General features: G+C 40.5%; 1 protein-coding gene across 1 annotated transcript; it reads right to left on the reverse strand.

Moving 5' to 3' along the window:
* Nucleotides 1-633: 633 nt before the first annotated feature.
* Nucleotides 634-8,965, reverse strand: elovl4b (ELOVL fatty acid elongase 4b). Its single transcript, XM_039782800.1, has 7 exons — nucleotides 8,695-8,965; nucleotides 6,646-6,737; nucleotides 5,808-5,995; nucleotides 4,196-4,276; nucleotides 2,721-2,892; nucleotides 2,452-2,579; nucleotides 634-2,016 (listed from the first exon to the last, which is right to left on the reverse strand). Exons 2-7 carry the CDS (start codon nucleotides 6,710-6,712, stop codon nucleotides 1,735-1,737), a joined length of 918 nt encoding a protein of 305 aa, XP_039638734.1. The 5' UTR covers nucleotides 6,713-6,737; nucleotides 8,695-8,965; the 3' UTR covers nucleotides 634-1,734.
* Between the last annotated feature and the right edge of the window lie 4,178 nt (nucleotides 8,966-13,143).

Consider the following 13,143-nt stretch of genomic DNA (forward strand, 5'->3'; position numbering starts at 1 on the left):
CAAGCTAATAAAGAAATGGATGCTGATTGTGTGAAATATGTGGATGAGAGGGAGTCCTGAAATTAACCAGAATATAAAATTCACAGCACAGATATCCCTGTGTTGTTTGTGGAAAAACAAAACTTGTATTTTCTAATACAAAATAAAAACTTTGATCGCTCTGTATTTTCATTTGCACAGTAAATTAACACTATATCAAAGCCAAATGTAAACTAATCCATACAGTTTGAAGTTGCAGTAGCAACCTGGTGGCAGATTAGTAAAGGCTTCTCTTCCAGTGACCTGCTATCCTGGGTAACTCATGGAGTGACGTGGAAATAAGCTCTTTTGGAGCTAAAGCCAATTTACCTCCAAAGATTAGGACAGATCTGTCTGGACAGGCTAAAGTCACAGCCTGCCTCTGCCTCTCACACACCCCTGGGATGGAAGAGAGATGAAAGAAGTATGAAAGAAGAATAAGGAGAGAGAGGAGATGGGAAGATGGGGGATGGGAAGGCTTTGGCTCCAGATTAGAATCCTAATGAGTGACAACCTGATGTTTTTTTTGGGTTAAAGTTGCTGATTTTCCAATTGATTTAGCACATGCATGGCATGTGTTTACTCACACCAACACAAAGACACACAAACATAAACTATGGGGTGCTGACATTGTCTTTATTTCAGTTATATGTGACGCCAGAAGCTGTGTTGCTTTCATTTTTAATAAGACAATGAAATAACCATTTGTTTTCTTAAAAAAAAGCTCTTTTTAGGAGAAGTTTCCCTTCAGTCCTACATGGTAGTGAGACAATATTGAGCTGAATTTCAAATCTCTTACCCTTGCACCTCGGCTACATTGCACAGCAAAAAGAAATAAATCAGAAGGACCCACAAAAAATATTATAACAAAGATACCCACACATTTGCATGAATACTAGAAGAAACTAAAGCCCCCATCCTCCAAAGTCTTTTGTACAATTTAGTCACAATGAACACAAAGAAAATAGCATGTCATTCTGTAAATGCAGCACAGTTATATCAGTTTGAGACAGCAGAGAAACGTCAAGTCCATAACATGTTGGCTTGGTAGATGTTGTAGATGGATGAAAAGTAGTTAAAATACAGTAGATGGCGGTTGTGAGAATGATTTTTTCATTCACTAACTTTGCTCAACTCTAAGTATTTGTAAACAAAATCTCTCCCCCTCCGAACTGAGAAACAAAAAGCTTTGGTATTAACATCTGCATGTTTTTATGTTGGTAATAGTAATTCATGAAAACTCTTTTACAACACTATAAAATAAATTAGCATATTAAAGACTATTTAAGCTTTCCGTTGAAACAATAATGGAATCCTTAGTACAAAAGTTGGAGGTGAATTTTGGTTGATTAGTTAGTGGATGCTGAGCAGTTTGTAGGTCCTTAAATATTTATGCCCTGTTCCGGTCCAAAACACAGTTGGACAGAAGAGCGCGGAGCCTACATGATCAGCATCTTGCTTTTCTTGATTAACAAAAAAAAACAAAAAAAAACAACACCCCTCGCTTCCTCCCAAAATCCCTTACAGACAAAAACACACACTTCTACCCTTTCACCTTTCCAAATTGGTCCCAAATCACCTCCTTCTACATTATTTGCAGGGATGATGAAGCCAGTCTGGTTTCTGTGTATCCCTTCCCTAACCCTCTCTCCTTCTCTGGCCCTTCAAACAACTGTCCTCTTCCTTTTAACCGCCAAGCACGCCCTTTTCCATTCTTTACTCTCTTTTCGCTCTTCCTTTCTTTTGCCTCTTTCCGTTATCCTCCACGTCTTCCACTTTGCTATGACCGTTAGTTACCATAGAGGTGCCGTTTGCCACAGGCTTGCCTCCCTTCTGCGCAGAGGAAGGTTTGCGCCGGTACGCGTGGTAGTAGAAGTTGGCGAAGAGGATGATGAAGGTGACGGCGTAGCCAATCAGAGCCCACTGCATCCAGGCGGGGAATGGACAGCCTGTGTAGAGGGAGTGTCCAGCATGGCCGATGGTCACGTGGAACTGGATCTGTTGAACACACAAAATAATACGCATAATAATAATACTACATAAAGTAGTTAAACAGCCTGAAACACAAAATGCAATAAACTTGCAGAATGTACGACATGAAACTACAAAGCATTCCTGTGAGCATTCCTTATAATGTACTGCACAAAAAAATACTTTTTCATATAGGACCTATCATTGAAATAGATCAGTAACAAATTAAGAACTGTCACATACCTGTACTGCTTCTAAACGTCTAAATAAAGCATGTTTCTCAAAGCCAAAATAAACAACACATTTTAACACTATGACTTAAGTCTATCTCATTGACCTAACGGCAATGTTATGACTTATAATTAACATAACAGTATAATTAGTGCACATAAAATTGTTATTTTAAGGAGGATATTTCACTCAAAACACCCACAAAAAGTAGAACCATAAAATAATACCCACCATCTGGATAATGGTGAGGTATTTCTTCCACCAGAGGTACTTCTGCATCTGAGGCCCCAAAGCTGCCAGGCCGTAGTAACCGTACATGAGGACGTGGATGGAAGAGTTGATGGTTGCACCAAAAAATGCTGTGGAAAGATTGAAAGGGTTAGAGCTGAATCAGATGTCACGTCGTAGCGTGCAACTGAATGCCAGAGCCACCAAAGACGAGGTCAACGTGATGACTTCAACTGCTGGATGTCATGAAGATGTAGAACCTTTTTACTCACATTGTCCACCGGGAACCCATTTGATACCGATCCACCAGAGGATGAACATGGTGCAGTGATGGTAGACGTGGAGAAAGCTGACCTGGGTGAACTTCTTCCTCAGGATGAAAAACACCGTGTCCAGGAATTCCACTCCTTTGGAGATGTAGTACCACCAGAGAGCAGATGCTATCTGAAGACATCAAACAGGGAAGAGTGAATTATTACAAAGCTAAATCTTTAAATTATTTTTTGGGCATTTTTAGGCCTTTATTCAACAGGACAGCTGAAGACGTGAAAGGGGAGAGAGAGGGGGAATTACACGCAGCAAAGGGCCGCAGGTCGGAGTTGAACCCGGGCCCGCTGCGTCGAGGAATAAACCTCTATATATGGGTGCCATGAGCTATCCGGGCGCCCACAAAGCTAAATCTTCATGTTTTTGCAAGCAGTGGGGAAAAAAAAATCAAGGAAAAGTATATCATCAAGCTTAAAACATACGGTACAGCAATATCATACTGTCAGATAGATAGCATGAAGTAAGGATCGTAACAAAATTCTCGGTCACTCACATGTTGTGTATTAAGAGTAATTGTATGAAATACAGTATATTTCCCCCATTTGTGCTGTACGCTATTAGACGTCCCACAGGAACATGTCACAAATCACTGTGCTTTCTCCTATGTAATGCTTCATCCCTACCAGCCTAATACACACATGCACATAGTACACATGGTTGCTCTCTAAGCTGTGGTGGTGTGGCATCATGCCATTATGAAAGAGCTAGGCCTGAGGGTGGAGTGGTACTGTGGAGAGACCAATTACTCCCGCCTATCTGACTGCAGGCCACACCCTGTTTGTCCTGAAATCCCTAGAGATATAAACTTTGATCTCTCTCTGTCTCTTTCCTCCTTTAACCCTTGACAAAACAAAATGCACGGATCTCCTTGAGGTCGTTGTTGTCACATGATAAATTTGGTACTTGTGTATAGAGATGTTCCGATACCGATACCAGTATCGGAAAAGCTTCCGATACCGCCTAAAATGCTGGTATCGGTATCGACAAGTACTGGAGTTTATGCACCGATCTGATACCACGTAATTAAGCTCTGAAGAAAATCTACTTTAAAGTAGTTTATTTATGTTCTCTATCCGTTTATGACTGACTGTCAAACTGAATAATAAAAAAGTTTGATGGCGTTCATTGTTTGTGTTTGTTCATGTCTCACAAAGAGTTTAACAACAATGATAGACATCACATCACATCCATACAGGGATAGTAATATAGAGATGTTAAAACATAGTAAAATATATGTATTTTTTTAACACACTGGTATCGGATCAGTACTCGGTATCGGCCGATATGCAACTTCAGGTATTGGAATCGGTAGCGGGAAGGGAAAAATGGCGCCGGAACATCTCTACTTGTGTACAGGTGTGTGAATGTGCGTATTTGTGTTTGTGTTTGCTGATGTTGTGGTGTATTGGAGGGAGCTTACCCTGACTTCGTTGACATCGTTGGAGTAGTTGACAGGCTGACAGAGGTAGCTGTACCCGGCTGCACTAGAGGCTAGTAGGAGCTGATTGGAAGAAAGAAACCACAAACAACTCAGAAAATGGTTGACATTTCCTTAGATATGGAGAAAGCAACAACTAATCCAGTGCACAAAAGTAATCCCTGTTGACACTCTTTCTAAAGTGTTTTTGAGTTCTCTATAAAACCAGCAGAGAACTATTAGACATCTAGGATTTTTTACATTATTTGCTGTAAATAAAAAAAAAAAGGCATTTAGATGCACAACCACTTGCTAGGTGCTTGGTTGAGATAATATGTAGAGCGAATGCCCATACATAAAACTCTAAAAAAATGTAAGTGGTTCAACTGCAATTGTTTTGTCTCTTTACATTAAGCAGTCGGTTTGTCACAGTGAGAAGGATCACTGGTGGTAGATATGGTACTCACACTGGTGTAATCTTCTCTACACCATCTTTATTGTCTTTTCTAGCCTTTTTGTAGATTATGTGTGAGCAACTAGAAAAATGAAACATGCGTAATTAGTTGGAGTTAACACAGCTTTCCTCTATAAGCAATGGCAGCAACAGAAGGTTTGCTGATCCGAGAGGGGGTCGGGGCGGGGCTCTGTAGATAGTCTATGTCTATGACGTTTCATATCCGGGATTGTTCAGGTGCCGCCTGAAATCCTGCCGGATGTCCCTAGTTTTCGGCCGGATGTCCGTCACCTGTTGCTTTCTTTGTGTTGGCATTTTAAACCCCGGTCGATTTCTGAGGACTATGGTTAACTGCTCCTCAGATCTATGCAGGGTAACTGGAGACAGCTAGCTAGACTATCTGTCCAATCTCAGTTTTCTGTTTGAACTAAAACAAATTTTGAACGTACACATTCCAAGTTCCTTCTTGATGCTATTCTGCATAGGCAGCGTCATTTAAGTCCGGCGCTGCCAATGAAACAGAGCACGTTTTACTCCCATCCTGGAATGTTGTGTGGACTAGCCAGACCCTCCTCCGCAGCGCTGTGGAGGAAGGTCTGGCAATGCGAGACTACTCTGTAGACAGACCTACAGTTAGCAGCTGCAGCATCTCAAATTCAGCCAGCGCAAACCCCAGCGGGCCCGCGGAGTGCGCTAGCTAGCTAATTCTTATTTCTGGTCCGATAAAAAATTAATTCATCAAATTCAGTGCCCCATATCGCTATTTTTCCAGTTTCAAATCCTTCATATTGTCAACAAATTAACATGTACAGCTGTCCATGGGAGAGATCAAACTATAGGGGACGCCATATAAAAAAAAATCATGTTGCTTTAAGTTACATGTTTTGTAACCTATTAGATCTACATAGTCTATGAACATATACTGTATAAACATAGTACTCAGTGATTTTATGTCTGGTAATGTTTATGCGGAAAATGTCTCTGCATATAATATTTATATTTGAGTGTAAAGCCAAGTCTGACTGTTACACAGTGTTGCTCTGATGTAGCCTGAGGGAAAGCCATTTAGTAACACTTAACACGTATAGGGAAAACGTATTGCTGTGTTTTCAGTCGTGAAATACTGTAATGCATGAAGTAATCTATACAGTATGTCCTTACCTCTTTGGCGATGTAAAAGTTGAGGACCACCATGCTGAAGTTGTAGACTATGAGGGTCTTCCTGAGTATATAGGGCTGGCGGTCCTGCATGTATCTAGGCCCCGCCCAAAGGAAGAGCAGGTACAGGCAGCTGATGGCCAGAGTGGGGATGGGAGATGACATCATCGGCCAGCTCTCCACCCTCTTGTCTAGAGGAAAAAGGGGTTAATTTTAATAGTGGGAAAATGTGTGGTATGATGTTAAACAACATAACTGTTTAACACACATGGAATGCAAGCAGTATCAAGCTTACTTACTATAGTTAACTGTCACAGCCCCACAACTACTGTATAGGCCCTCTCCCACAACTTTTATGACACTTGGTGTGATACAAGTGTATCGGGTAAGCCTTGTGCTAGATAATTACATTTTAGCATTCTGATGATCAGTTAAAGGAAAAGTTCAAGAACAATCCCATTCTTTTTGCACTTTTGTTTCTGATGACATTATTCGTATGAGTAATGGAAACAATTTCCTTACCAGCCTTATTGTAAAGACATAGGGACAGTGCACAGGCCATCACCACGAGTAAGTTTTGTAAAACAGTTTTTTGAAGTAAGTCCCCAGTTTGACTATATTATATATAGTACGCAGTGGGGGGTTGAAACAAACTGAATGTTAAAATGATGTGCACTCCTCTATCTGAACAAGTAAGCTGGTGACTACAATTGTATCATTCTACCTTAAGATTTACCCGATAATTTGTATGACAGATAACAATCGCCATTTTTTTCTTCAATAATCTTACATTTGAAGTGACTCACTGTGATTTAGAAACAAGTGATTGTAAAGATCTTACCTGCTATAGTAAGGCCCCATTTGTAAAATTCTACAGTGTCATTTACAAAATGTGTTACAACCTCCATGGCTCTGCCTTTGGTCCTGATTATACTGTGGCAGGGAGAGAAAGAGAGAGAGGCAACAGAGGCAACGTCAGTGAGAACCACCCAAATTAAATTACAGGCCATACGTATCCTATCAGTGTAACTGGTAGCATGAGGAGCTATGCTATGTAAGCATTTTAGTATGTGTCACACTACAAATGTTCTTGTAAACCACTGAATCACATATTTGCTAATTGTTGATGGGCGCATATTTATCATGCCAAAGATGTCTAGACTAAACCCAACACTTTCAGCACATCAAACTGAATTCTCAGGGTGTTGAGTTCCTACAGATAATGTTTGTGAAAACATTCACGAGAGAGAGCCTTTTAGAGAGGGATTTGTATAATGCTGTGTCATATTATATGCTACAGAATGGAATCATTCAGCTCATTATAAATGAATGGATAAAGTTTTTTTTCCCATTACACTCTTTTTTAGCATTGCTGCAAACATCCTAGAAGAACACATTATGCTTCTCTTCTCTTGCCCTCATTTGAAACAGCATGGTAACATTAACCTCCACAAGAGGCTAATGCACGTCCCATTGATTCTTATGATTCCTGGCCAGTCACAACAGTTGGACATAATTGTAGTACAATGAATGGAGGATATTGGGTAATACGTTTTTCTCTGTTTCTGACACTTTTCTCTTTCACACAGATAGTTAATAATTTCTCTATTAACCTCTTTTAACTTACTAACAGGGTAAATATGACATAATAATCTAACTAAAAGTTAGTACTAATGGTACATAGTAGACCTACATCAAGAGAGAAGTTGACTTTAATAAAGCAGCATTACATAAACACTTATTATCCACCTGAGAGCTAAAAGCAGGTGTCTCCATATGAATCAGTAATTAATCCGATGCGTCCGATCAGGTTCCCTTTCAATAATTAATTGCTCTGTATAAAGTGACATGGCCACAGTCCACCAACGAGTGTTCACTGGCAGGAAAGTGCTGAGTATTTAGACCAAATATTGCATATGGGTGTGAGGACTCGATAGCCTGCAGAATAGACTACAGTCTTTTTGCAGGACTTCATATAACAACATACCCACCCAGAGTTTAGTTTAGTTGCAGTGGGCCGCGGAGGGAAATCTGATAGAGGGTTCCCCGGGTTTGTGCGCACACAAAAAGACAGGGGCGCATGTGTCAGCAGGTTTCGCTCGGACCGCTCAAGAGGCTTACATTCAATTGATAAACGAGCTTAGATGTAGGCCTTCTGTAAGTACAAATGCCCAACGACACACAAGCCCGTTTGATGGTTATCTGCCTGCATGTGCTATGACAAACTAAAAAATGCCTTGTTCATGAAGAAAATAGAGAACTTGCACACTGTTAGAATAACATTGTTATTGTAATTTTGCAATAATAATAATAATAATAATAATATAACATTAAAAAAAACTCACAGATAGCCTAATTTGTTTTAAAAAGAGCCAATAAAATCCTTTACACTTGTTTTATCTCAGAGATTTTAGGTGAATTCAAGTGTGATTTAAATGTGCGTTTTTGCCCAGGCTTAAGTTAACAGGTGGGTGAGTGAAAGGTGCTGAAGGCGAATGCAAACGAGAAAATATTAGCTACCAAACTATAAAATTGTTTTGAAAAGTGTCTTCCTCGACCCACGTAGGAATTGATTTGACGTGGACAAAGGGCTGGGCTCTTTCCCAGCAAGGCTTCTTAATTAAGCCCAAAAATCTGACTAAAACTGGGAGTTAGCCCGTTTTTAATGTAAATGCAGGAATATAATTTAGCATGCCCGAAACCAAATTACGACAACGCATCTCCCACACACACACACACACACACACACACACACACACACACACACACACACACACACACACACACACACACACACACACACACAAACACGGTGAAATGAAGGAGACAAAACAGAAAAGACAGAGAAAGATCTGTGAATGAAAGTGTTAAAAACGATGCCGTTACTTACGTTCTCGATATTTAGGAGCGTGTAATGACATCCGGTGCAATTTGATGCCCAACTCCTCTCAGTTGCTGCTTCGCTTTTCTTCTGCCGTTACTGCTAATCAGTTTCTACACCGCTCCGGTTACTTTTCGACATTAAACAGCTATTTGGCAAGAAACTAGACAAGGCAAGAGAAAAGCTATGACTAAGATGCGCCAGTTATGCATTCAGTCCGTGCCGGCCGCTCAGCCGCATCATATACTTGCAATCTCCTAGACATCGAGAAGCCAGATGGCATTGCGCATGCGGGAATTGACTCTTTTGTGTGTGTGTGTGTGTGTGTGTGTGTGTGTGTGTGTGTGTGTGTGTGTGTGTGTGTGTGTGTGTGTGTGTGTGTGTGTGTGTGTGCGCGCGCCACAGCAGCTGCTGTTGGCAGCTCATTGCTCTGATTGTCAAAGACGCTTACTTTCTTCTGTTCCATCCTCGCTATTTGCTACTACTATATAACTAAACTAACTTATTAACTAACTAAATGACTTCATAAATCTATGGGCTGTTTGTGTAAGATTCATTCGATTAAATTAATACGAGTGCGTGCAAACTAGTTAGCAATTGAACCATAGACTGTTAATTATATACAGTCTATGAATTGAACACAAGTTTAGCTTAAAGTAATGAATAAAGGTAGGAATAAATAACTAAACAGTTCAAATGATTAGCTAAAAGTAATGGCTAAACGGTCAAAATAGTTAGCTAAAGTTAATGAGTAAATGGTAGAAATAATAGCTAGAAATGGCCAAACAATTAGCTTCACTCCACTTAGCCTAACGTTGCTAGTATGATTGCTGACCAAACCAGCCTAAACACTGACAATTCAACAAGCATGGAAACATTAACATTATAATGTACTGTATAATGTTATACATTTGGAAGTTAATGGTATGTGAGTTCACATGACAGGGCTGTGGGGGTAAAAAGATTGGGAACCACTGGTCTAAATCCATCTACTTTGGCTCTGCAGGTTGCTGGTGATATGTTCTCCCATGTCATCTCTGCCCTGGTCATCCCACTAGATGGTGCTGTCAAGCTATCATTGGATCTTCAAGTGGTCTGCCCCTGTTACCATATAAGTTCTGCTGCTGAGAGATGAGGTTTCTTTAAAGGAAGCCTAACTCTGTTAAAGTAAGTCAACTAGTTCCTTTTTTGGCTAAGGTATATTGTTGGTCATTCACTTCATATTGCAATAGGCCTGTGTCACTAACAGAGTTTATTATCACCATACAAACACTAAATCACAAGTTACAAAAAGACTGAAATGTAGTCGTGAATCTGAGGCATACATCTATCTATTGAATCTAGCTGAGGACCATGCATGAGCCAAATCAAATTTTTCAAACAAACAAAGAAAAACTCAATACAATAAGTCATTTATGTACTGGTGTAAAAATAGTGGCAGTTTTCTGTCTTTTCCCTTCCTCTTGGCTGCAGCGTGGTTAAACCTTTATATACAGTCTAGGGGTTCAACGCTGTTAGATATCTGGCAGATGAAGGATAGCATATTCACATTCACGGTTTAGCTGTGATTTACAGCTTATATGTAAATGTTGACCATAATCTAGAAAGAACGGCACTACTGTCCACTTAATTTGGCATGAATGGTAATATATGTAAATTCAATGGTGAATTATGTATGCACACTACTACACTAGAAATAACACTTTGCAAGTTTCCTCTGGCACAATGTATTCCACGTTTGCCTTTATTGTTCAGTTCATGACTGCAATTGCACTGTAATTATGGTACTTGCTCAGGCAACAGCAAAGCTCTCATTTCTAAAATTGACAATCTTAAGAGCATCCTCCCCATACTAGCATCAGGATGTATGGTGTTGGAGAAGAACATCATTTAGGCTTATAGGTGTAGTGTTTGTTTGTAGGTTAATAACATTTTTGTGATTACAAAAAGCAAAATGGGTTCACATTATTGAATTAAGTTGACAAAGTAACATAAACCTGTAGATGAAGACATATTGATATGTCATCTACAGGCAAACTGCAGCCTTTATGCTCATTGCCTGCATGTGTAAATGCTGTAGTAGCTACAGTATATCTACTTTTGCAGCTCAAACTGCTGCTGGTATCACTTTTCCGATCCTTTTGGTCTTGCAGGATGGGAAAGTGATCAGAACTAGTCTGACGATGACCCACCAGATTCCTAATGAAATTAATTTGCAGCCTTCTTAATGTGATCGTGTGTTTGTTTGTGAGTGAGCTACAACATAGTTTCCATGAGGTGTTTCACATCTAATAAAAGAGAGCTTTACTCCAACGGTTTTTGTCAGATTCACCTGCCTGCCTGCACTCTATTGGCCTTACCACACACACACACACACACACACACACACACACACACACACACACACACACACACACACACACACACACACACACACACACACACACACACACACACACACACACACACACATTTAAATCTTTGGTGTGGCTTATTCAAAATGTGGCAATCGTAGAATGTGAAGGACACGGTGGTCCTATAATGAGAAATGTTAAATGACTATTGGTCTGTAGCTCTACCGACCACATCAGGGTAACCTAGAAGGTTGGGTTGGCTGCAGATTGCGGGGTGAATAAACACACTTAATATTAGAACAGCCCTGAATCGTGCACTTACAACTCTTGGCTGTAATACAGCGAGACAGAGTTTCTGTGCAAAGTGGTATTGCTCATGTGACATCTGGAAAGTGAGTCCCATTGAGTTGTGGTTGTTCAGCTTGTATCTGAATGTACTCTTTGTGTGTGTGTGTGTGTGTGTGTGTGTGTGTGTGTGTGTGTCAGTCAAAGTGACGGAAGTAGAGTTTAAATGTTGTGTGTTGGTGACTGAAGTTCCTGTTTTCACCCTTCCTAGTTTCTTACTTTAGCTTCTTTCTTTCTTTTCTTTTTCCTTCTTGTCCTGTTTGCTCTTTCTTTCACTTCACTTCCCACTCGGCCCCTTATGTTGTGTTTTCACGGCTTGTAAAGTTAGTGTCTGTTAATCTTACACACTATTTATCACTCTTTATGGTCTTCATATTTCATTTTACACCAGGCAGTGACATTTTCAAAAGGGTAAACATTTCCCAACTTCCAACCCAGCATAGCCACACCACAGTATCTCATTTTAGCCCCCACAGCATCCATCAGAGATTATGATTTATGCTGGAACCCACTGTGCACAAACCACCAAAATCTCTGTAAGGGAAACTTCCTTCTGTAGACCGCCTTCACAGTCAACCACCTGGGATGAACCATTTTCCACATAACTCTGGAGCGGTGCACTGCTGTAAAAAGCCTTTTGGGAAATATCACTTCTCATTCAAATACCACTTCACATTCTGCTAGTAAGGTGGTCATTTTTTTTTTAACACGGAACTCCTGTCACTGGGAGGTCAAAGTCTTGCAACATGAAGTATCTGTTTGCACATATTTGCATATGCAGAAACACTCATCCATCACTGGAAGACACATCAATCCATTGTTGTCATTTGGGCATTTTTTGATGACATGTGAGAGGAGTAGCACAGATCAACGCATTCTCATGAGCTGGCTCGTTTGATATTGTATGAAAACTTATGCTTAACAATTTGTAAGATATCTCACGAAATGGGCCCTTTTACAGCAGACATTTTGAGATGTCATAGCAGGGCAAACACGGGTGAAATTGATCAAAGTCATTATGGTCCCATTCTGTTTAGTGTGTCACGGCCATTCCAGTGAGCAGGGCCGCGATATTACGAATCCCACTATGGCCACGCCAAGACCCGGCCTTCAATAGCATTTATTGGCCAGGTGTCCATGAGAACGCAAGGTAACGTAACCCCATTTGTTCAGGTCCTATCCCTTGACCAATCGGCTATCCTAACCTTAACCACTTGAGGTGAAATGCCTAACCCCAACCAATCGAGCTGCTTCATAGGGCAGGTCTTGGCGTGGCCATAGTGGGATTCGTAATTTTGCAGCAGGGCAGGCATGCTAGCTCATACAAGGGACCTGGCCCACCTAAATGGAACAGGGCATAACTGTTTTGCTACGGTTTCCAGGTTGATCAACATGTTGCCTCGAAACGGTGTGCATGGCGTGCACCCATGGATAAAAGCTATAGTGCACGACTATTTTATATTAATGAGCATCTGTTACATTCAAGCCTTTGCCAAATAAGTTGATAATAAAGCTAATTAAGCCTATTAGCTCCACAAACCTCTCTCTGTATTTCTCAGTATGGCCATGTTTACAAAATGGTGTCTGGCGACTTTCATAAGCAGTAGCTCGAGTGATGCATTTTACGTCACCACTGAGGAAGGACAACAGCAGCGTTCAGTTTTGGAGACGAAGAGGACATACAAATTCCAAGATAATTACCTCTTCTGAAGAGTCTATCATGTTTTTTTTAATCCTCTGTGTCCTCCTTGATTTTATG

The sequence above is a fragment of the Perca fluviatilis genome, chromosome 18 (genome assembly GCF_010015445.1).
Source record: "Perca fluviatilis chromosome 18, GENO_Pfluv_1.0, whole genome shotgun sequence".
NCBI lineage: Eukaryota > Metazoa > Chordata > Actinopteri > Perciformes > Percidae > Perca > Perca fluviatilis.

What these genes read in the sequence shown, in the direction of transcription:
- elovl4b (XM_039782800.1), bottom strand. Translation starts at nt 6,712, where the DNA reads ATGGAGGTTGTAACACATTTTGTAAATGACACTGTAGAATTTTACAAA. An exon ending in ATGGGGCCTTACTATAGCAG is followed by an intron (nt 5,996 to 6,645) that starts GTAAGATCTTTA and finishes TTTTTCCTCTAG; the next exon opens with ACAAGAGGGTGGAGAGCTGG. An exon ending in ACGATGTCAACGAAGTCAGG is followed by an intron (nt 2,893 to 4,195) that starts GTAAGCTCCCTC and finishes TGATGTCTTCAG; the next exon opens with ATAGCATCTGCTCTCTGGTG.